The sequence below is a fragment of the Lactuca serriola genome, chromosome 5 (genome assembly GCF_051521515.1).
Source record: "Lactuca serriola cultivar US96UC23 chromosome 5, Lser_US96UC23_V15, whole genome shotgun sequence".
Classification (NCBI taxonomy): Eukaryota; Viridiplantae; Streptophyta; class Magnoliopsida; order Asterales; family Asteraceae; genus Lactuca; species Lactuca serriola.
Window position 1 is genome coordinate 83,109,632 of NC_136412.1, and position 26,442 is coordinate 83,136,073.

General features: G+C 35.9%; 1 protein-coding gene across 1 annotated transcript; it reads right to left on the minus strand.

Moving 5' to 3' along the window:
- Nucleotides 1–2,517: 2,517 nt before the first annotated feature.
- On the minus strand, nt 2,518–6,407 carry LOC145052702 (uncharacterized). Its single transcript, XM_079000564.1, has 4 exons — nt 6,262–6,407; nt 6,005–6,183; nt 5,713–5,920; nt 2,518–2,939 (listed from the first exon to the last, which is right to left on the minus strand). The coding sequence occupies exons 1-4, from the start codon at nt 6,338–6,340 to the stop codon at nt 2,656–2,658; spliced, it is 750 nt and encodes a 249-aa protein (XP_078856690.1). The 5' UTR covers nt 6,341–6,407; the 3' UTR covers nt 2,518–2,655.
- Nucleotides 6,408–26,442: the final 20,035 nt, after the last annotated feature.

The window sequence follows — 26,442 nt, forward strand, 5'->3', positions numbered from 1 at the left end:
TTTCATGAGGAATTGGGTACGAAACTGCATTTTAGTATCGCATACCACCCACAGACTGACGGGCAGAGTGAGCGGACGATTCAGACGCTCGAGGACATGCTCTGAGCATGTGTGTTGGATTTCAGCGGGAGTTGGCACACATATTTACGCTTGGCGGAGTTTTCTTATAACAACAGTCATCATTCGAGCATTGGCATGCCGCCCTTTGAGTTGTTGTATGGGAGGAGATGTCGGACCCCCATTTGCTGGGGAGAAGTAGGGCAGCATGTGATGGGTAGTACCGAGATTGTGCTTCAGACAACAAAGCAGATCCAGCAGGTCAGACAGAGGTTGTTGACCACTCAGAGTCGTTAGAAGAGTTACGTGGGCAAACGCCGGTCTGAGCTCGAGTTTCAGGTCGGCGACTTCGTGCTCCTGAAGGTCTCTCCTTGGAAAGGAGTGATTTGCTTCTGGAAGAGGGGCAAGTTGGGGCCCCGATATATTGGTCCTTTCAGGGTGATCGCAAGGATAGGCAGGGTAGCCTACCGTTTGGAGTTACCAGCAGAGTTGGGTCAGATTCATGACACTTTCCACGTGTCGCAGCTGCGAAAGTGTATAGCCGACGAGTCGGTAATGGTGCCATTAGAAGATAGTCAGGTGGATGCGAGCCTGAATTATGTTGAGAGACTGGTAGCGATTAAGGATCGGAAGGTCAAGGTTTTGAGGAACAAGGAGGTGCCTCTGGTTCAGGTCCAGTGGCAGCATCGGAAAGGGTCAGAGTTGACTTGGGAACCGGAGCGTGAGATGCGGGAGCAGCATCCAGCGTTGTTTGCAGAGTGAGACTTTGAGGGCGAAGTCTGATTCTAGTGGGGGAGAATTGTAACATCCGGATTCCCAGGTATCCTATTTTGTTCTTTTATTTTTGGGAATGGTGAGGAGACTCGGCGAGTTGGCGTCTAAACTCGCCGAGTATGGTCACAGATTCATATGCGAGTTCACAGCTGGACTTGGCGAGTTCATGAGTGGACTCGGTGAGTCCACGTTGTTTAATGAAACCCTAATTTCTAGGGTTTGAGACCTATTTAAAGGCCCTTAGGGCCGTCATTTGCGGCCACCAACCCCCAGAGAGAAACCCTAAGAGATCTAGAGCGTTTGTGAGGAAGGAGAGGCCATTCTTGATCCTTTTGTGGGTGTTTTTGTAAGAAGGAGGTGACCAAGGCAAGAGGAGGCTAAAGGAGGAGCGATTGTGGTGATTACTGAGTTCTTAGAGATCATATTGAGGTATTTTGTTCGGACCTTCTTAAGTTTTGATGTTGATTCTTAGTGTTAGGGTTTTCTAACTCTTTTAGAGGCTGAATAAGTGGAGCATTTGGTCCCTTCTCGAGTCTATGTTCTGGATCTGGACCCAAAGAGGTCCAGAGACCTTAACCCTTGGAGCTTTATGATTTATTTTGGGATCCATGAGCTTGGGATGTCATTTTTGGCGCTAAATCACCAAGTTAGACCATTTAGATGTTATATGAGTGTCAAGGTCTGAACTTTACGTGATTATCATGCTTGGGAAGGCCAGATCTATGAATGTATGGAACAGATCTGACCTCAGGAGGCCTATGGAGTTTGTGCATGGCATGAACTCGCCGAGTCCAAAGAACAGACTCGGCGAGTAGGATGAGGGTTTCCTATAAATCACTCAGTGAGTGGACTTGCCGAGTTGGGGAATAACTAGGTGAGTCAGTGAGAGTTAGGGGGACTGGAGTTCAAGGCGGAACTCGCCGAGTTGTTATTGAGACTCGGTGAGTTGAGTCGTGGAACTCGCCGAGTTGTTTTTTTGCTCTTATATGAATTTATATGTTTTATAAGTTATAAAAATTAGAATAGTTTGTATATAAAAAGTTGGTTTTATTTTTATAAAATATTCAAATAGGCAACAAAAAAGAAAGAAGACTTGCTATTGATTAATTTATTCAACCAAACATGATTTTAGAAAGCATGACTAGTTGATTTGATAAATCATGGGTCTTAAAGTGCCAAGACCCATGAGATAGATGTTTAAAGTAAGGGCTTAAAAGAACTAGTTTTATCCCTTATTTCACAAGCTAAATCCACAAATTTTTGGTATTACCACCTCCATATTCTCTCTAGTTTTTGTCTCTTAAAGTGTTAAGAACATAAAGATGAAGATGATACTTGAATTATCTCTTTTAAGGCAAACTAGTTTCTTTGTCTTAACAACATAAGTGATTCGTTTATTACAAGAAGAAAACTAGCATCTTATCAAGTTGATTTATTGGTGGTGGATATCTCTTGAGAACTTCTACCTTAAAGTTTCATGTTACATTTCATCAACTTCCAATCTGCCATAAGAATCAATGTCTTCAAAGGTTGTAACAATTTTCTTTCTATGGTTGTTTTTATCTTTCTATGTCTTGCAAAATGATTTTTTGGTGGGAATAAAAGTAGTTTTATTTTGTTAAAATCTAAAGTCTTCTATTGCTTTGTTTATGTTTTTTAAACAATTTTCGAATAAAATCCCAACACTCTAGGTATATAATTTTTTTTATATATATACTACTTCTAAAAAACAATAAATAATTACTTTCAAGTACATACCCCCAATTGTCACTATACAATTCAAGACCATCCATTAAAATTTATTGTTGGTATCCATCCCATATACTAATTTTTAGTCCTAATAATAGTGATTGTACCCCTCCCTTGTGTATGAATTCGGGTTAGAGCCACCACCGCCTTACCAGAGAGTCCCAGTCCGCCGGGTGAAACCAGTGGTCGACATGCAAAGTCACCCACCGGATGCTTCAAGGGCCTTGTTGGTGGCATTAGGATTCTCTGATTTATGTCATTTAGTGTCATGTCTCCTTTAAATCCTCCTGGCTTCACCAATGCAAAAGGATATACAACTCTTGTTATAAGCTTCCTCTTTCTCTCTTCGTTTCTTGCTCCTACATAAAAAAAACAAAGCACGATGGTAAAGTTTCATATAGTGTAATAAAAGTTGTTACAAGAAATAACAATGTACTTTCATTGATTTGTTTTATCAGAGCATCCTACTATTGTTTCATACAATTACAATATTATATTTTGAATGATCAACTTAAAACATTCTTGTCTTAATGCAACAATAATTATATTAACAATGCTTTAATAGATAGAAATAACAATAGGATTTTGTGATGCAGATAAATGCAAGATGTTACTATTTTTGTGTTTGGTTTTTGATTATATTTCAACCATAGTTACAAAAATAACCTTTTATATATATATATATATATATATATATATATATATATATATATATATATATATATATATATATATTAACCATAGTTATTAAACTAACTCAAGATATATATGTTGGTGTTGTTTCATTGTCAACCACGTTGAAAGTGAAGAATAAACAAGAATTTGAAAGCTATAAAGATCACAAGTCATGAGTTTAAAGTTGGTTTTGAACTACTTTAGTGTAAACAATGTTTCAGTCTTTTTAGAGTACCCAACTGATCAAAAGTCATGCCTCAGTTTTTATGTATTTGCATGTTATGACATTCATCAAGTGGTCCACATGTTTGTTCTCGCATGCAAGTATATATGTATAACACGTGTTGAAACACAAAACTTGGAGGAATTTAAAATAAAAGAAGTATAGCTAAAAATGTTATGTAAGTTAAGGGGAAAAATAAAAGATTATCTTATTGTTAGTAATATGGTAAAACTAAAACGTAACTTATATCGACGATTTTCTATTGCAAAATATAAAAATAATGAACAACAATGGGTATTAGTGTATTACATATAATTAATAAAATAAATAAAATAAAGACCTATAAATATTACAATTTCTTTTAAACGGCAAACTAAGACCTTTTTGAAAAGTCATTTTTTAGTAATAAGATAAAACTAAAATGTAACTTATATCGACGATTTTCTATTGCAAAAATATAATAATAATGAACAATAGGTGTCATTTTTAAACGCCAAACTAGCCAAACTAACCTACTGTTAAATATTATTTATGTATTCTTGTAAAACTTGAACTCATAAACTTTGTTTTGAAGGAGTTATTTTTTTACTGCTAACTCAAAGACCCATCGGTAAATATCACAACTCTTATTTAATATTTTATTATGATTTACCAAAAAGATACATTAAAAATTTAGTATATCTTTTTACTTAAAATTTTGTTCTTTTATGCTTTGTATGAAAAAAAAAATTAACTTACAAAAATTAACTTTTTGATTTGAGACATGAATATTATTACAAATACTTATCATTCCATTAATAAGTTAAAGATGATATCAAAATAAAGTTTATTTTGTATATATACCTAATTGTTTGATGTATCTTTTCTGTGCATCGATTAATATATGTAAATTGTGTTCTAAAATATTATATTTTATATATATATATATATATATATATATATATATATATATATATATTACATTTTTCATAAAAAAAATAATGACAATGACAATAGATGACAATAATAAAAAGTGAAAAATACAATTATTATTAATTATTTGATTTGACGTATTGATAAAAATAATGGGAAAAGTACTTTGAAGATAACAAGAGTACAATCACCATAACTTAAGCGTTGCATTAATTTGAAGGGAAAAAAAACTGATACGTTTGAGAATTATTGTAGATAATGGAATTTAATCTAAGTAAAAATAAACTGGTCAGCCAATGAAACACCATCATTATATGTACATCACATCATGATCATGCATGCAGCATGCATGCATGTGGGGTTTCTGTCATCTAATTTCCTTTTTTTTTTTTTTTTCTTTGAGTAACATTTCAAACTATTATATTCACTAAAATATAGAAAAATATTAAATTATACACCAAATTTTACCGACTTTATTTTATATAAAAAAAAAACTGTTATCATAAACCTTCTTCGATTATTGAGCGTTCTTTTTTTTTTAATAGTTAATGCGTTATTATTATTTTTTTAAAACATTATTATTTAGTTTAGTTATTTTAAACATATTTAGTATTTTTGTAACAACATTTTAATTTATAGACATAAAATGGAATAGTTAATCAAAACAATAAAAATAACTATATTTGTCGGTCTTTTTAAATATAAAAAAATACGATAAAATTCCTATGTGTAGTTTTACAAATAAAATATAATAATAATAATAAATAATTAACAGTTACCAATATAATAATTAATATTCGATATTAAATAAAACAAATTATATTGTAAAAATAATTAAGTTTTAAGGATTAAATAGAAATAAAAGATTAAAATTGAACAATTAAGAAAATTATATATAAAATTGGAAAATTAGACAAAAAAAAATATTTAATAAAATCTAAATGTTTAATTAATGATATTGACCTATGTAAATAAACACTTTGTATTGAAGATGATGGAATAACCAAAATGGTAGTATTTCTCTGATTCTTGGTTTTTAATTCTTAACCGAGAAATCAGTTAATGAATGTCAAAATTGGAAACAATTTTACAAAAAAGAAAAAGAATACTAAGCTTTACAGTTTCTTTTTTCAATTAGAATACTCTTTTTTAATAAAAGAATTTAAACAAGTAAGTTTAAATCTTGTTGTATTATTAAGTAAATTAAACTAAAAAACTATTATTAGTTTTCAATGAAAATTAGACATGTTATTATACTTAAAAACCGATTATTTATCTATAGGAAGGTTGGTGATTGAGTAGGTGTGAAAGAGAAGACTTACCAGTGAAAAGGGAATGTTGTGAAGAAAGAAGTGTTTCTTCAAAAGTATTGATGCTGCTTTTTGTTATTTCTGAAGATGAAGTTGAATTCGTCTCCTCTGTTCCCCTTCCTTTCATCTCTCTCTCATCTCCATTATCATCTGTGTAAAACTTGCAGAAATTCTCATAACAATTCTCCATGTCTTCAACTGAGTTTGAATTACAGTAGCTCTGTGGATTCATACATCATGTTAGAACATGTATATCTAACTGGTTATCAAAACTGAAAGTTGGAGATAAGGCTAGACGAATTACAGGAAATGAGGTTGTGGAGTTTTGGTAGATAGGTTGATATTGATCCTCATGGAAGACAAGCAATCTACGTCGTTTAGATCTGAATTCAAACAACGCATCTTCAAGATAACCTGATGAGAGATCTTGAGAATGCAAAGGTGACTGACTGTGGAATGCAGAAGTGTCGTTGATGTCCATAGCTGCAACACAACCATTCAAAATCAGCGTATGCATAACAGACGTACTTACACACAGAAAGAATGAATAAGAAGAATTACAGTAGTGAGAGGAAGAGGAGGCATGATGAATGGTATGGGGGAGGGTGCTAAAGTACGGAATAGAGTGAAGGTCACCCATATTTTTGCTTCCTTGGGATATGAGCGAGTGGATGTAAATGTGGATGTGGAGGGTTTGTATTTATGTATGCAAGTGAGAGTCCTTGCTCATGCTTCTTGCACCATCTTTCTCGATTACGTCATGCTTTCTTCAAACATTAGATATGGTTGGGTATGGGACCCACTTGTCTACCCGAACAAAATGTAAACAAAATTTAGTGGTTGATTCGATACGTATTTTAAATTAAGCTTTGGAGCATTCCATATGATCCAATGTTATACCATCCAAAATTTTCATATCAAATTTTAACACAACAATAACTAAAAAGGAGGTGGTATGCATATGTTTTAATATGTTAAGAGATAGAAAGAGAAGAAGAAAGAAAGAATTTCATTGGTTGTTGAACCAGTCAAAAGAGATGTTTCATTCATTCTTCGTCGCCATAAGACCTCCTTAATGAGAGGGGGGGGGGGGGGGGGGGGGAGTGCCGAACCAGATCGTGGAAATGTCTGGGGCTTGTGCGTGACTTCATCTTGAAATATCATTACAGTGAATATAATTGAATCATAACATCATCATCATCACACATGTAATATAACAACATTCATTGTTTACATCGAGTATTGTATTTGAATATTACATGCCAAAATGGTAAGAGTATGATGAAACAAAATATAACACAATATCCATTAGTTTGTTTCGTTCATCTTGCTTCAACGGCTTCTTGAGAATACAAGTTATTTTGAAAACGGTCAACATAAAAATGTTGATGACTTCATAAGCATGTTTGTGAAAATGATTTATATAACTTTGAAAACCACCGGAAAATCCAATATTTTCTAAAAATTGTTTAGTGTGTTTGTGTTAAAAATCTTGTATTAATGCATGTATTTTATTGTTTGTTTGACTAAAACAGTAAAGAAAATGTAGAGAGAATGTAAGAGCATGTAAAGAGAATGTTTCCAGATAACCCGATGTTGCCTGTAAAAAAAAAAGGGTTCATAAAGTTAATTCCTCTAAGCGAGCCGTCATAACCATACTAGATAATGACAATTTCACCTATCTTGGCATCGTTGGACGCCGGTTTTGACTTTGATTATAAGGTTTTCGTCACCCTAGACTGAGTTAGTCTAACTGTAGCGAACAACTCAGGTGTGGGGTGTCATACCCGTACAGATCTATACACAAATCCCTGTTCTCCCTCCAAGAGAATCTGGTTATAACTACAGGCTACGATCGTACACTTAATAGGTGCCAACCGACAAAAACTCACTAGATCCTTAATCGAATTTACGCGAAGAAAAAGGTATAAACTCATTCCTGGACCAATGATCCATGTAAGTGAACCACTAAGGCATCGCTAAACATGTAAATCATTTCAAGACCCAAATGGTATGAGATAATATAACATGGGCCCGAAATATATATGAAAGGACAACTAAGGCCCATTTCACATGTAAAGTATTTACAGGCCCAAATAGCACACAAATAGTATCTGAGGTCCGTCGCACATGTTAATGGGTCAATGAGGCCCAATAAACATATACAGGACCTATCACACATAAAAATGGGCCACTAAGGCCCAATAACCTAGAAAATGATCAAATTAAATCCATTTGTTGGTTTATCATTGGTTTTGGCTCAAGTATTTACTAAAATATCATAAAAAGAAGAATGCATATAAAACTCATTCCCAGGCCCAATAAACATGTAAGTGGACCACTAAGGCCCACTATACGTGTCTATTATTTGCAGGCTCAAAAGGAATGTGAATGTCCATCCTAAGCCCAATATACATGTAAAAGGACACTAAGGCCCACTAAACGTCACTACTAGAAAAACAGCCTTTTACGACGCTCATTGCGCGTGGTAAAAGGCTCAGACGACGCGCAAATGCGCATCAAGAAAGGCCCTGTCATAAAGAGAGACGACGCGCATTTACAACACTCATTTACGACGCGCAATTACGACACTCGTTTACGACATGCAATGCGTATCAAGAAAGACCCTGCCATAAAGGAAGACGACACGCATTCGCGTGTCATAACCTTACGACGCACGTGTTAATGACACGCATTGCGTATCAAGAAAGCCCCTGTCAAGAAAGGCCATGTCATAAATGAAGATGACACACATTTTTGCGTATCATAATTTTAAATGTTTAAAAAAAATATTATTTGTAGATTTACTAATTTTCAAATTAAATATGTATTTAATGTCTCATAATAAAAAATAAAATACCATATACAAAAAAATAAAATCCATTGCATAAAATTTAATGTCATACAAATAATAGATGAAAGTACATTGCTATTTCTTCTATTTATCGCTATACTATTCGATGAAATTTCAATGTGACATTAAAGTAATCTCCCCAATGTGAAATAAGAGACAATTTGATTACATACAACTTGAAAAATGTGGGCATCCGACATCAAAATTTTCTATCTTTGCAAAAATCTTGTTACGCACTCCCCATGTGCTAATAACCTACAATTTTCCATAAAACTTAAAATTTAAATGAGTATATGATAAGAAACATCTAATGGAATAACAAAAGAGAAACTTCACCTCCTTATCTTTATCAGTGAGAGTTGGCAGTTCAAGTCATCACATCCTTCAACGAAATCAAGGTAGTTATGCCAGTTTTCAAGAATGTATCTGTCTCATAATCACATTGCTTTCCTTGCAGATAAAACTTGCATGCTGAAAGGAAAAATGTTATCTTAACTTTATATAACATCAAGATTTAAAGAGAACATTAATTTTGGAAAAATATCATGTTCAATTTCAAATAACACAACTATTTTTTTCCTGTTCAAAGCCATCTATAAGATTGGCCCATTTATGCACATTGATGTTTATTTTGTTCCATGACATCAATAAGTCTTGAATTGTTGATTGAACCATGGTAGACTACATGTTTGACGCCGGGGTCTCTTAGAATAACAATGGCAGGAGCTTTTTCCACACCAAATCTGGATTTATTACTATATATAATTTAAATTACTCACTAACATAAACTGTTGTTGAGGAGAGAGTTTATGGAAATTACCAAAGCGTCCCTAGATTAGTAAAAAATACGAGGTAAGCTTAGTATGGTTGTTGCAAACCAATCAGTAATAGCATTATCATACAACTCTCTGGTGTACCTAGCAAATTGCAAAAGTATAATCTAAACAATTACTCGGAAGATTAATTATTTATTTTTATTTTTTAATAGCAATAATATGGTTATTAACTTATTATTATTATCCACATAAAATAAACTTACCTCACAATGCAATCTGAGGATTTACAGCCATGTGGAAAAGCCAAAAGTGAAGGAACACCTGTATCATATCAATAACTTGGGGAATTATTAAATCATCCAATACGTTAATAAAAAAAATAACTTGGGTATTATTATTTAATTATTACTAACCATTTCGATAGAAAGGGGCTCCTATATATTTCTTCTTAGATAAATATGTTGCAAGCTTAAGATCACTAAAAATACTATTAAACTTGAAGTTTAGAAGTTTACAACCAAAACATGAAAACAAAAAGAATTGAAGAGAAAAAAAATGATGATTTATGATTCAAAGTTGCAGACATGCATGTATATCTTGATTATTTCACTACAACATTGCAAGTCAACTGATGCATGTATATCTTGATTATTTGGTCCTCCGGATCCTTCTTTAAATAATCACACAAACAACTGGATGGAATGTAAAATGGCAACTGGTGCTGGTTTACGCTCAAACCTCTTCTTAAGGCTACCAACCACCACGTCTCCGCCTTTGATCTCTCTGCATCAAGCACAAACACCAAAGTAATACAGGATGTGGCTACACTTGCTGATTACAATCAACTCACAAAAGCATAAAATCAAATGTATGTATTCTTTCTACTTACAAGGAGCTGCAGAGATTCCATGGAAACATCACTTGGAAGTGTGAAGGAAGAACCACCCCTTTCGGAACCATCTTCATTTTGTTGTGGTTGTTGTCCTTTGGAGCTTCTTATTTCATTAAGACCAGGTATCAGTGAAAGCCTTTCAGAGATGTGTTGCTGTTGCACAAAATAATATTATTTAGTAATGTTAAAAACATAAAAACACTTTTAATATTATATTACAAACTTACTAATGGTGAATGACTAGAGGTATAGAATTAAAAATTACATAGGTGGGTGGCCACTTACTTGCAAATCTACTGCTTTACCAGCACTTCCAGCATTGCTATTCCAAAGGAGCCAAGAACAGCATAAACAGTCTACCATACAAAAATTAGTTCAGTAGCTAAGCCTAAGACATTGTTTATTAATTACTATAATGATTTATGCTTTTTTGAAGTTCCAACCACACACTAGGCCCATGCCCATGTTGATGTTGATGCTGGTTGCCCATTGACTGCTTGCTGTGTGATGTTGGATCATTAGCTGCAAACACATAAAGTACACTGGGATCAAGATGATACATTCTGGAAGACAATCTTAAGAGCAGTAAGGGTAAAATAGTAACTTAGGCTCATTCAAATGGTTTGAAAAAAGAAACAGATCCTAAGTTGTTCATTGGGATTTGGGGGACATACCTTGTGTAAGTCATCTTTTTGTGTCTGTAGGGTAAAACTTGCAATCTTCAGGGAATTCACCAGAAAGGCTTGAAATGCATGGCTTCTTAATATCATTTTTTTTTTAAATCAGAAGGTAAATTATGCAGTGATGGATATACAAAAAAAAAGCTATTCCACTGTCAATAAAAACTAAATACTTACCATTTAGAGACAAAAAAATTTCATAAATACTCACTTTAATGAAAATAGCAGAACTTGGTAAACTAAGAACTCTAAACACAGAAAGACACTGTGAGCCAAATTCATCCATGTAATAATTGGAAAACATTCAAAATCTAAAAACTTAATACCATGATAGGGCTAAATGAGGAGATAAAATAATGTGCGACCTACCGTTGCTCTTAGCATGTACTAAGACGATGCAACTGCTGGAAATATAAAAATGTTTATCTCAATTGTTCATTAGAATGTTGACTTCAAAAAGACATCAAGAAGCTCATGAATGTATTCACAACATCAAATTTTGAAACTTTTTATTAAATATAAAAAGATATGATGTTTGGTGCAACAACATTTAATAAAGTTCATAAATTTCAAAACAATGAAATTGGCTAAACATCACCAAAGAATGCCCATCCACTGGTGCAACAACATATATCCAACAAAATAGTATCTTTATGTTCTTGCTTGTAAATCTTCTTTTCATCATGTCTTCTGCTAATCAAATTGGGAATAATCCAATAAAAAATTAATTTGGGAATGAGAATAGAATAATCATCTGACAGTTAGCACCACAAAATTGATGGCTGGTGAATTCAATGGAAGCAATGTACACCCATTAAGCACTACACATATAATTAACAACTACAAAAAGAACATAGCATCATACACCATTTATTTCAGAGATGCTACCCTACTCCTTGAAGAAAAACTCTACTCCAAAACATATTAAGAACAATCATTCAACACCCACACATCGATTTGAAAGAAATGAAGAAAAAGTAATGTTTAATCGAGTTAGGGTTCTAGAAATTGACACAGGTAATGTAGATCGAAATAGGGTTTCAGAAATCGACATAGAGATAGAGAAACGTACCTAAATCAAAGAAGCATGTTGAATTCAATTAGATGAGGAGGCAACTGAAAATCGCAAGAGAGATGTATCGGTTAAGGAGGGTAAACGTTTGAGAGGCGAGAGAGCGTACCCCTTATTCATTCCAGTTCTCTGTTTCTATTTTTCATTTCTCCGCTTCTTTTCTTCAATTCCCAATCTCGATTTTCTCACCATTTCTCTTAATTATATAGAGAATTAAAAGGATGGAAAAGGAATCCAAAATTTTCTCGTTTCTCTATTTTTGGACGTTAACCAAACAAGAGAATTGGAATCGATTCCATTTCTCTCCTCTCATTTCTCTATACCAAACACCCCCTAAATTCTTATCATGGATATTGATCTTAGGCTCCCTTCGAGACAAATCACCTCCTAACAATGACATAGGACTGAATTCTCTATCACTTCAGATGGCAGAATATAAAGAAGATGAAGACGATGACAAACCTGGTGGGCGGTGGAGGCGCTGCTTAAGGCGGCGACTTAGGGTGTCCACCGGAAGGGTTTTTTACCGGCGGGAAGGGTTTTTGTCCGACTTAGGGTGTTAACACGTGCACGCATAGAAACACACTTCTTCCTTCCTTGTAGAATTCCTGATGGGATGTCACCATTAACAACGTCGCAATTATGCTCCGGTGAGTCAACGCCACTCCTTTGCTCAATCCGGTTGTACCGGAAGAATAAAGTATCGCGGCGACATCGGATTGAGAAACGGAGGGAGACAGAGCGGCATGGTTACGCGATTTCTGAATCAAATCTGATAATAAGCTGATTTGAATCGCTGATTTGGTGGGAGAGTTCCTTAACGGTGTATAGGGGATTAGCGGTGGTGGCGATGGCGCTAATGGATGTAACGGCGAGAAAGGCTACAGGGAAAAGGATGGGTTTTAGGTTAGAGAGAAAGGAAGACGAAGACCCTAGCTTCTTTCTTGCTGATTGGAAGGGGAGGGGGGTTTAATTTTTCACATGGCGGGGTTTTAATTTTTGGGGATTTCATTTCCCGCTCAAAACGCGTGTTTCATTAAAAAAATATAAAGCGACACACTTACACGTCACACATTTTATAATAGGCGTCCTCCGTATTTCTTTTTTTTTTTCTCTTTTCTAACACTAATTTCAGGGCACGTACAAATGAGTGTCCTCCATCCTTCAAATTTTATGATAGATGACATTATTTTTTGGATGCACGCTTTTGCGTATCGTAAATCACTGCATGTCATTGTTTGCACGTCCTTAAAGGTTGTTTTTCTAGTAGTGCGTGTATATTATTTCCAAGCCCAATAAGGATATGAATATCTATCCTGAGCCCAATATACATGTAAAAGGACACTAAGGCCCACTAAACATGTATATTATTTCCAGGCCCAATAAGGATATGAATATCGTTTTTAACCCGTTTATTATTGTTTTGTTTATTTTAGATTGATTATTTACATAATTGATATCTAAAGCCCACCTTTTTGTAAAAATGACGTTCTTGGCCCAATAAGCCAAAAATTTACAATTAAGGCCTAATTTTTGTAAGAATAACCCTTTAATCTCCAATTTTGTTAAAAACTTGTGTTGATGACTACTTTGTGATAAAAATAACATTTTAAACCCATTTTTGTCAAAAATATCATTTTTGGCTTGATTTTTGTGGAAATACATATTTTTCTGGTTTTGGCCTTTTCCGACCTAGTTTTTGGAAAATTTGTAGAAAAATTATCATATGTCGAAATTTGGATCCGTAAATTCTGGAAGTTTGGAAAACATGTCTACTTTGTTCACAATTTTTCTCAAAATTTTTAATGGCCTCAAACTAGTGTGAAATTGCTCACCTTCACAGGTTGGTCCGAAAGTATTTCAAATTTGATAGGCAGTTTTGTAAAATTTACCAAAATATGTAGAAACATCGTATGAAAATGTGAGAGTAGTCATTTTAAAGGTATAAATAGGAACTTTATCCATGTAAAACACTTTTGAAAAACATTACCATTAAGGGGGTCAAAACAGTCCGAGATTGGACCAAAACTTTTCTGTCAAGGACTATTTTGTGAGTTTAGTTTATAGATCTTTGAACACAACACTCATATTTGCTCTTTAAAGTGTATAAATCTCAGATCTACTAGTTTAAATGTATTATATGTGATAAAACATACTTTTCTCAAGGTTCTTATGAAGATCCAAGTGATAAACTTCAAGATCTTGACATATTTTTAGATTAATGAAGAAATCAACACATAATCACCAAATAATTCATGGAAAACACACATAGTCATGCATATACACATAGATCTACACAAATCAACTTGTATTCTCCTCCAAAAACAATTAAAAACCAAAAACAAGGGGGTATGAACTCACCTTGAGGTTTAGATTTCGGTTTTGATGAAGATAAGAAGAAGGTGGTGTAAGTTATGACTCTAGCTAGCTTCTTGAAGTGATCTTCGAATCTTGATGAGTTCTAGGGAGTATGGTCACGAATTTGAGGTGGTAAGAGGAGTGATTTAAGTCTAAAGATGTATTAAATCAACTTAGCTTGTGAGATCTTACCAATGATGATGATCTTTGATGAAAAATCCTCTTAAACACACACTAATTCTCGAAATTCTAGAGGAAGATGAAGGAGTTCTTGAGAGAGTTTGAAGTAATTTGAATGAGAAAAATGGAGGTGGAGTGGTGGGATTTCAGCCAAAGGGGTAGAAGAAGAGAGGGAGAAGAGATAAGGAGTTTTGCATGAAGGGTAATACACTTCTTGATACATGTGATCACCTAGATGTATGTTATGGAATTGTGAGTTGTCATTAGCCTAGTCCATGCATTCTTCCATTATTATTATTTCTATTTTGAATATGGGCCGAAAATTTTGGGCTAGGGGAAAAAGAGAATTTAGATTGGGCTATTACTTGGCTTGGCTCGAAATCATGAGGCCCAATAATCACTTCTTGGCCCATTGGGCCCTTATTGATGATCACGGCCCAATGAAGTCTAATTAAAGAGATTTAGGGTCCATTAGGGCTATTGGGATTTGTTGTGGCCCAAATTGACCCACATGGTCCATTTGAGGTAAACTAATTTGTTTTAGGCCCAATAATAAAATCCTAGTTCATAAAGAACTTGAACCGCGATTTCTAAGGTTTTCAACCCTTAGTTGAACATATGAGACGTATTTGGAACGAGTATAGAGTATGGTATTTCACTTAGAGTACCAGTTATTACTCTAGGTGAATGATTGCATGATAGTAGAATTTCCTAGCAAAATGCTAGTTGTGAAATCATCCCCCTGTTTAGAGGGAATTTCGTCCCGAAATTCTTTCGAAAGGTAGGTTCATGAATGATAGAATAGGTGAGGGTACTTCTGCTTCATCTGGTCTTCGCGTTCACATGTGAATTCCGATCCACACTTGGCGCTCCATCGAACCTTCACAATCGGTATGCGACATTGTTTTGTACGCTTTACTTCCTTATCCAATACATCGACTGGTTCTTCGGCGAACGGGAGATTCTCATTTATTTCGACCTCTTTCTAAAGGAATGATAAGAGTTTTGCCTGATAGGCACTTTTTTCGGATTCGATACGCTGAGCACAGGGTGTATGTTGCTGAGCTCTACAGGCAGCTGCAGCCTATAAGTATTTGGACCAATCCGAGCAAGAATATCGAACAGTCTGATGCATCGTGGGTTTAGTTTTCTCGTTTCCTAAAGCGAATCATTTCTTTTTAATGAAAAACTTCCATTAGTACCCGACCTTCGACTTGAAATTCCAGAGGTTTTCATCATTTGTCAGCATAACTCTTTTGTTTGACTCGTGATGCTTGAAGTCGAGTTCTGATTTGGATTATATTCTTTGTCGTTTCGAGAACGGTTTCTTGTCCCGTGAGAGTACTGGCGAGTGATCTACATTTATGACTATAAAGAGCCTAGAAAAGAGCAACCTTGATGCTCGTGCAATAGCTGTTATGGTATGAGAATTCAATCAAGGGCAAATGGGTATCCCCTGACTTGTTGAATTCAGAAACCCAGACTTGTAGCATAACTTCGAGTGGTTGAATGGTTCGTTCGCCATGTCTATTGGTTTGAGGGTGGTAAGCAATGCTCATACTTAGCTATGTTCCTATAGTCTTCTGAAATGACTGTCAAAGTCTTGAAGTAATCTCGTTATCTCGATCCGAGATAGTAGATACTGATACTTTATGGAGTCTCACGATTTGTATTAGCAGGAAATGGGCAGATTGGGTTAACCTATCGACGATCACCCGGATAGCGCCCAACTCAACTCTTATAACAATAAGCTTTGTCTTTTGACTTCGAGAGTTTTATCCATCCATGCAGTGCTTTCTTCGCGATATTCTCCGGCTTTGATGCTTTCAAGGCTGGTAGTAGATGTTGACAGTGTTTCGTTCTCGCTTTGTGGCAGACGAGTATGTTATTAATGAAAATTAGGAAAAGGCTAACTAGGAATGGTTGGGAAAACTCGGTTCGTAAGGTTCATGAATACCGTGGGAGCATTCGCTAGATCGAAGGGTATCCCAATGGATTTGAAATGGTCGTGACGAATTTGGAAAGTAGTTTTTGGAATGTCCTCTTCTCGGACTCGGAACTGATGGTAACTGGATCTTAGATCTATTTTGGAGAAGCAACTAGCTCCTTGAAGTTGGTCAAATAGTTTGTCAGTCCGAGGGAGTGGGTGTCGATTTTTTTTTGATAGGGAGCTTATTCAACTTCCTAAGATCGATGTACCTTCTGAAGGATCCGTCTTTTTGAAGAACAAGACCGGAGCTCTCCAGGGTGAGAAGCTTGGTCCAATGAATCCTTTGCTCATAAATTTTTTTGATTGTCTGGATACCTTCTGAATTTCGGCAGGAGTCAACCTATAGGGTGAATTGGCAATTGATGTAGTTCCTAGTATGAGGTCGATTCGAAATTCGACCTGTCTTTCTGGAGGTATTCCCGGAAGTTCTTCAGCAAATACATCCGAAAAATCACATGCTAATGGAATACCTTTTATGCTTACTTCTTCCTCGGTCTTGTCCACAACATGAGCAAGGAGAACGTAGTTCTTCTGGTGCAAGCACTTCTGTGCCTTAATGCATGAGATAGGATGAGAATTGACGTTAGGTTTATCACCATGGGTTATTAGAGTTTCATGATTGGGAAGGTGAAGGCAAACGCCCTTCTCGCGACACATAGCATCCGCATGGTGGGGGCTTAACCCATCCATGCCGATTATTACGTCAAAACTCCTAATATTTACTGGCATCAATTCTATTGAAATGAATGGTTGTTTAGTGTTAAGGTGTTCCCTACATAAATATCTTTGGTTGATTCGGTTTTCCCATTAGTCATCTCCACCGTTAAGGCTTAGTTTAGCTAATGGGATTGTTGTTTTAGTAAGTGCTCGAATTTGTTACTAACGAAGCTTTGCTCAGCTTCACTACCGAATAAGAGGTAAGCGAAAGAGTTGTTAAGTGGGAATGTACCAGTAACAACCGTCGGGTATTGGACTGCTTCACTTTGACCCCAGGTCAGGACCATTTCTGATCCTTCTGCTCCTGGATAGTTATCCTTGGGGAAATTGCGTCAGAAGTGACCGATTCCTCCATACCCATAACAGGTGTGACTAGTCTCATCATTGGTGTTGTTGTTAGGGTTGTTGTGATTGTTGTCGTTTTCATTTGGCTGACGATTCTGGCATGGATAAGTTCTACAGAATTTGGCGGTGTGATTCTTTCGGTTGCGTTTGTTACAATGTATCTCCCGGCAGCCTCCATTATGATGGAATTTGCACCGGTTGCATTCTGGAAGGCTTCCAGCATATGGTCTCCTGGTTGTTGGTGTAATAGGGGTCATGGTCGCATGAACAACAACAACATGTTGCTTCCTTGAGAACCCTTGAGTGGGTTGTCCCTTTCTCTTACTTCCAGACCTCAGCTTCCTACTCTTAAGCTTGGGGTTTGGAGTTCCTTGATAGGTTGTCACTTGTTGGTTTCCATCTTCGTTCCTTTGGCTGGAGTTGTCAATGCTATTCCCGCCTCCATTGGGGTTATTTGCATTGATTTGCGCCATCACTGCGGTTACTACCGTCGTTACAGCAGCTTGGAACGTAGCAGAGTCCATCTGCAGGAGCGGTGTCTCGCGGGTGTGCTTGTTATTCATGCGGGATGGCATTTTCCTGTTGCATGTTGATAATCCAGATCGTAAGTAATGATCATCATTCCTGGTTGTACTCTATAAACTTTGCATCTTGTTGTATAATTCTCACTGCTTCCATCTACATCCCTATGATGTATTTGCGGTAGTAGATAATCACAGATTTGGCACGATCGTTACGTCTATCCTTAGAGTATATAGGTTGTTTTGGTTTTGAGACCCTTAAGTATCTAGCGGTTTTGAGGGTCTGGTTGTGCATATAATTGATTTTATGTAGTAATCTGAAATAGAGATAGCACATAATTGTTCCATTGGTAAGTACCATCTTAGTACACGAAAGAGAGTCATATCAGATAGTAGGGGAAAAAGAAAAGGCTGATCCTAATTGTGGCGGAAAGTGTCTGGTCGTGGTGCTGATGAAGTGGATGCACCTCAGAGACGAGCTACTTGTTGCTCGGTATCTCGTAGTCGTACCTCCCAAACTGACTATCTCGATCGGGAGTCTCTGCTCACTTCCTGTATTTGTCTCTCATCTCTCTCAATAGCAAACCATATTGGTTCCGTTCAATTTGGGGTGTCCTGAGCTTGGTTATCAATAACTCAGGTGCGCCGGACCATGACTGGGAGGGCCCGGTCAGCGACCTCAGCTCCTACCGTAGTGTGGTCATATCTCCTGTTGGTGACTCTATCTCCAAATATTGTGTGTCTAAGGGGGCATGGGGCCACCGGGGCCCACACGATAAGTCGGTGCTCTCGCTTTACATGGGGGATTGATGACATCAGATTCTGCATCTGAGTCATCATCACCATTGCCCTCTGGCTCTTCCTCTTCGAGGTCCACTATTGACTCGATGGGTCCATCTGCAAGTTCTACTTCATGTTCCTCCTCTGGTTCTTCCTCTGAGTCTCCTTCTGGGTCTTCCTCTGGGCTAATCCACCCTGCTATTCCCTGACTAGGGAGATATGGGTTTCCTGGCTAATGATACTCGTCTATAGTGTATTGCACGAAGGGGTATAATTACTAGAAACAAATAGCACACCAAATACTCCTATAGTATTTAAATTTTGTTTAGGTTTGATTCTATAAACTCTTTGGATAATTAAATGGTAAGTTTTTGATTCATTGCCCATCACAATCACTCTCGGACACATGTCGGTCGTATTTTGAATGAATGTAGTTGATCAGGTTACATTCACCCCCAATACGAATACATAACTGCCCGAGTTTAATAGCGATGTTCAAATCCTCCAAAGACTTTTACTATTCTTGTTGTGTTATTATTCTAAAATGCACAGAAAGGTATGTATTTTAAATTATTATGTTCAGAGTTGTTTGGTCTCATTGTATTTATAATTGCATATCCTGTATGATTAGATATGCTAGTTCACTATAAACAATGCTCTGATACCAATCTGTCACACCCCGAACCAGACGGCGGAAACGTCCGAGGGCTTGTGCGTGACTTCATCTTGAAATATCATTACAGTGAATATAATTGAATCATAACACCATCATCATCACACATGTAATATAACAACATTCATTGTTTACATCGAGTATTGTATTTGAATATTACATGCCAAAATGGTAAGAGTATGATGAAACAAAATATAACACAATATCCATTAGTTTGTTTCGTTCATCCTGCTTCAACGGCTTCCTGAGAATACAAGTTATTTTGAAAACGGTCAACATAAAAATGTTGGTGAGTTCATAAGCATGTTTGTGAAAATGATTTGTATAACTTTGAAAACCACCAGAAAATCCGATATTTTCTGAAAACTGTTTAGTGTGTTTGTGTTAGATCTTGTATTAATGCATGTATGTTATTGTTTGGTTGACTAAAACGGTAAAGAAAATGTAGAGAGAATGTAAGAGCATGTAAAGAGAATGTTCCAAGACAACCCGATGTTGCCTGTAAAAAAAAGGGTCTTCCGTAAACTTCATAACGTTAATTCCTCTAAGCGAGCCGTCATAACCATACTAAATAATGACAATTTCACATGTCTTGGCATCGTTGGACGCCGGTTTTGACTTTGATTATAAGGTTTTCGTCACCCTAGACTGAGTTAGTCTAACTGTAGCGAACAACTCAGGTGTGGGGTGTCATACCCGTATAGATCTATACACAAATCCCCGTTCTCCCTCCAAGAGAATCTCGTTATAACTACAGACTACGATCATACACTTAATAGGTGCCAACCGACAAAAACTCACTAGATCCTTAATCGAATTTACGCGAAGAAAAAGGTATAAACTCATTCCTGGACCAATGATCCATGTAAGTGAACCACTAAGGCATCGCTAAACATGTAAATCATTTCAAGACCCAAATGGTATGAGATTATATAACATGGGCCCGAAATATATATGAAAGGACAACTAAGGCCCATTTCACATGTAAAGTATTTACAGGTCCAAATAGCACACAAATAGTATCTGAGGTCCGTCGCACATGTTAATGGGTCAATGAGGCCCAATAAACATATACAGGACCTCTCACACATAAAAATGGGCCACTAAGGCCCAATAACCTAGAAAATGATCAAATTAAATCCATTTGTTGGTTTATCATTGGTTTTGGCTCAAGTAATTACAAAAGTATTATAATAAGAAGAATGCATATAAAACCCATTTCCAGGCCCAATAAACATGTAAGTGGACCACTAAGGCCCACTATACGTGTCTATTATTTGTAGGCTCAAAAGGAATGTGAATGTCTATCCTAAGCCCAATATACATGTAAAAGGTCACTAAGGCTCACTAAACGTGTATATTATTTCCAGGCCCAATAAGGATATGAATATCAATCTGAGCCCAATATACATGTAAATGGACACAAAGGCCCACTAAACATGTATATTATTTCCAGGCCCAATAAGGATATGAATATCGTTTTTAACCCGTTGGTTATTTTTTGTTTATTTTAGATTGATTATTTACATAATTGATATCTAAAGCCCACCTTTTTGTAAAAATGACGTTCTTGGCCCAATAAGCCAAAAATTTACAATTAAGGCCCAATTGTTGTAAGAATAACACCTTACTCTCCAATTTTGTTAAAAACTTGTGTTGATGACTACTTTGTGATAAAAATAACATTTTAAACCCATTTTTGTCAAACATATCATTTTTGTGGAAATACATATTTTTCTGGTTTTGGGCTTTTCCGACCTAGTTTTTGGGAAACTTGTAGAAAAATCATCGTATGTCGAAATTTCGATCCGTAAATTATGGAAGTTTGGAAAACTTTTCTATTTCGTTCACAATTTTTTTCAAAATTTTTAATGGCCTCAAATTAGTGTGAAATTGCTCACCTTCACAGGTTGGTCCGAAAGTATTTCAAATTTGATAAGCAGTTTTGTAAAATTTACCAAAAATTGTAGAAAAATCGTATGAAAACATGAGAGTAGTCATTTTAAAGTTATAAATCGGAACTCTATCCATGTAAAACACTTTTGAAAAACATTACCATTAAGGGGGTCAAAACAGTCCGAGATTGGACCAAAACTTTTCTGTCAAGGACTGTTTTATGAGTTTAGTTTATAGATCTTTGAACACAACACTCATATTTGCTTTTTAAAGTGTATAAATCTCATATCTACTAGTTTAAATGTATTATATGTGATAAAACATACTTTTCTCAAGGTTCTTATGAAGATCCAAGTGATAAACTTCAAGATCTTGACATATTTTTAGATTAATGAAGAAATCAACACATAATCACCAAATAATTCATGGAAAACACACATAGTCATGCATATACACATAGATCTACACAAATCAACTTGTATTCTCCTCCAAAAACAATTAAAAACCAAAAACAATTAAAAACCAAAAACAAGGGGGTATGAACTCACCTTGGGGTTTAGATTTCGGTTTTGATGAAGATAAGAAGAAGGTGGTGTAAGTTATGACTCTAGCTAGCTTCTTGAAGTGATCTTCGAATCTTGATGAGTTCTAGGGAGTATGGTCACGAATTTGAGGTGGTAAGAGGAGTGATTTAAGTCTAAATATGTAGTAAATCAACTTAGCTTGTGAGATCTTACCAATGATGATGATCTTTGATGAAAAATCCTCTTGAAACACACACTAATTCTCGAAATTCTAGAGGAAGATGAAGGCGTTCTTGAGAGAGTTTGAAGTAGTTTGAATGAGAAAAATGGAGGTGGAGTGGTGGGATTTTGGCCAAAGGGGTAGAAGAAGATAGGGAGAAGAGATAAGGAGTTTTGCATGAAGGGTAATACACTTCTTGATACATGTGATCACCTATATGTATGTTATGGAATTGTGAGTTGTCATTAGCCTAGTCCATGTATTCTTCCATTATTATTATTTCTATTTTGAATATGGGCCGAAAATTTTGGGCTAGGGGAAAAAGAGAATTTAAATTGGGCTATTACTTGGCTTGGCTCGAAAACATGAGGCCCAATAATCACTTCTCGGCCCATTGGGCCCTTATTGATGATCACGGCCCAATGAAGTCTAATTAAAGATATTTAGGGTCCATTAGGGCTATTTGGATTTGTTGTGGCCCAAATTGGCCCATATGGCCCATTAGAGGTAAACTAATTCGTTTTAGGCCCAATAATAAAATCCTAGTTCATAAAGAACTTGAACCGGGATTTCTAAGGTTTTCAACCCTTAGTTGAACATATGAGACGTATTTGGAATGAGTATAGAGTATGGTATTTCACTTAGAGTACCAGTTATTACTCTAGGTGAATGATTGCATGATAGTAGAATTTCCTAGGAAAATGCTAGTTGTGACAGGGAGGGGGTGTTCCTTGTGTTATGACAGTGTTAAGAGGTGTCACGTCAGTTGTAACACTACTTCTCGTTGCCAACGCCACATCCTCTTATACATCTTCACACTCACTAGGGTGCTGATGTGACCCTTCAGTCCTAGCAGGAACGCCATGCTGCATAGGACAATTTTGAAGGTTGAAGACCCCGTGTGGCGACAACCCTGTACCCCTCCCCTCTCCTCCCGTTGTCTTTTCAACTGTCCTCTTTCCCTATTTTATATTATGCATTGCTTGAACAATAACCGTTGTAACATAGTTTAAAAGATAGAAAACTAGAGTGATTTGACAGCAACGTGACACCTAGTAATTAAAAATGAAAAATAAATATAACACATAGCTTAAGGTTATTACAAAAATATTAAAATGGTATATTTTTGTCACTTAATGATCACAAACTTTTATCTCAAATCCTAAAAGGTTAAATCTCGACAACCTTACTCATCTACCTCGACAAATCTATTGTACATGTAAGAGCTAAATCATGTACTTAATGATAAGCTAAATGAATGAGTTAACAAGTTAACAAGAAGTTTCTCATAGTAGTGAAACAACCGGGAAAATATCTCCACACTGCTATTATCAAACTATTATGCTTTATTTCATAGTTGAAACATGTTATTTCAACAAACTAACTACATTTGTAAGTATGACCATATTATATAAATTAACATTCGACAAACTTGTAGATATTGTTCCTACAAGCACATTCGCTACAATATTTTTCCCTTTTTGGTTAAGGTAGTTTTCAAATAGACAAAATTGGTCCATGTGAAAGAAAAATTATAGAAATAGCCCCACCTACCTTTTATCACTACTAGAAAATAGCTCTTTAGTGATACACAAACAATGATAGGCAAAGATTTACGATATGTTTTTTTTTGGTATCGTAAAAAAAATGACTAATTTTAAAAATTTGAAGAATAGAGGCCACGCATTTGTGCGCGCTCTAAAATTGATTTCCATTAGAAAAAAAATTACAAACACGGAGGACACTTAAATTTTAAATGGGTGTCGTGTAGAAATATGCCGCCTTATAATTTTTTTCAAGAGCGCACATTCCACAAAATCGTAGGGACCATTACCTAGCTAGGTTATCTGACCTCTGCAACAATCAACATTCTCACTTCACCTCGCTTTTCCGACAATATCCGGTCCGGCGACCTTAGGCCTATTTTCTGCTCCGGTGATCTGAGACTCAGTTCTTGTCGGCGACCTCATGCTCACCTGATCACCTCGTTGATCGGAGACTATGACGATTGCTCTACAACCCCTAGTCCGACTAAGGTATGTTTTGTTTCTTCTCTCTTCCTAATGTTTTCGTTCTTCGATCCTTGCCCCCCCCCCATAATTTATGAAACAATAAACTTCCGTAAATTGAAATCATGTCTCTCTTTCTCTCCACACAAGCTCAATATTCGATTTTTGATTTCTCTTTAGCTGTAAAGACAAATGAGATTTTTATTATTTATGAGGTTTTAGCTCGATTTCAAGTTGTTTAGCAGTTTTGATCCACTTTATGACTTTTATGTTGACTCCACTTTGACATTCTATTTGACATCCACCAATATTTTAAGCTGGTCAACTTCTTTCTTCAATCTTTCAAAACTCTAGTTTCAACATTTGTTTGGCTCCACTTTGACTTTCTGTTTGACTTATATGTGATGGTGCTCTCCAAGACTCATTGAACCCTCGGATTTTAAATTCTCGAGAATCTCAAAATACTAGTACATACACAACCAACAGTTATCACATAGTATGATTTATAACTTCTCTAATAATGATGAACAAAATTAGTACAAAACAATTTAAAGTTCTTTTTGGGTACTTTGGTGTTGGTTTGGTAAACGTTTTGCACCATTTGTGGGTTCTTATTCCCGAATGTTAATTTACAGTAATTTGAAATAATCAACTATTTATAATTATTACAGTAATATCAAATAAACAACTATTTATTTATTTATGATAGTTTTGAAATAAATTTCATTTGTTATCCACCATTAGTTTTTAACAAATGGGTAAAATAGTGATTTTGGTATTCAGAAAGTCATTCAGACTAAAAAAGAAACAGATTTTGTGCATATAACACCTATTTCATTGAAGAGTCCAGTCAATGGTTTGGTCTAGGCTTTCAATGTATTTTGTTTGGCATGATTCTGTAATACAGTTTATGAGTTGTTTATTTCGTTTTGGTCATTTTGTGTGTTCACGACCGTAAACTGAGTTTACGGCCGTAAACACGTTTACGATCGTAAACCCTGTTTACGGTCGCAAACTCAGTTTGCGGTCTAGTCGAGTATAAATAGTGGAGGAGTTGGTCTTTTGTAGTTGTTGATGCCATAGAGTTTACAGAGCAGTCCATCGAGTTGTACCTGACGATTTATTGAATATAATCGTGTGCAAGCTTAGTTTCTTTTCATCTTGTTTTCATTCTGTGATTGTTTATTGCTTGATTACAGGTAAAGATCCTTATTTGGACCTTACAATTGGTATCAGATCAGTAACCGGTGTCAAGCTTCATTTAATCGAGATTTGGGGTGCTTAATCTGATTTTCTTATTGCTCGAGCATTGGTTTTGGTGTTCTAGTGGTTAAAGGATCTGAATCTATTGCAAAAACGTGTGTTTGAGAGCTTTCTGGGAGTTTAATACCGACCGTAAACACTATTTAGGGTTCTAAACTCAAGATCTTCATTAACCGTAAACTGTGAATCTTCAAAAACCGCAAACAAGGCTTCAAGAACATTAAGATCTGTAAACTCATAAACCGTAAACTCAGAAACCGTAAAATCATCAACCGTAAACCCAGTTTACGGTCGTAAACTGATCAACCGTAAACACCTTTGTGATTTTAAATTGCTTTAATTTCAAATGGATTCTCAAAGTCAAAGTCATTTTCACGAACTTGATACTGTCATGGGCACTACTACGCGTATTCCAAGATTGATGTCTGCAGATGGTTTTCCCGAGTGGAAGTACAGAATTGAAAAATACATTAAGATGAAAGATTTCAAAGTTTGGAGAAGCATTCTTAGAGGCCCTATTAGAATCACTATGATAGTTGGAGGCCAAGTGATTGACAAGGCTGTTGAATACTACACTGATGAGGAGTTTGAGAAAATTGAGGAGTAGGAAAGGGCTTTAGCCACTTTAATCATGGCATTATCTCCCGATATTGCTCAAGGTTTTCGTGAGTACACCTCAGCTAAAGATCCATGGGAAGCCCTAATTGAAGTTTATGAGGGCAATGCAAATATGAAGGAGAGTCGGCAGGACATGTTGAGATAAAAGTTTAATATGTTCAACTACATTCCAGGAGAGACTCTTGAGGCTCAGCTGCAACGGTTCACAACTCTCACAATTGACATGAACATATCTGGGATTTTCTTGACCAAGTCAGAAATCAACAAGAAGCTTCTAAATGCTCTTCCTAGATCATGGGATATGAATGTTGTTGTGATTAAGAAAACCAAGGATTTAAATCGCCTCACTCTTGCTGAAATTATGGCGATCATCA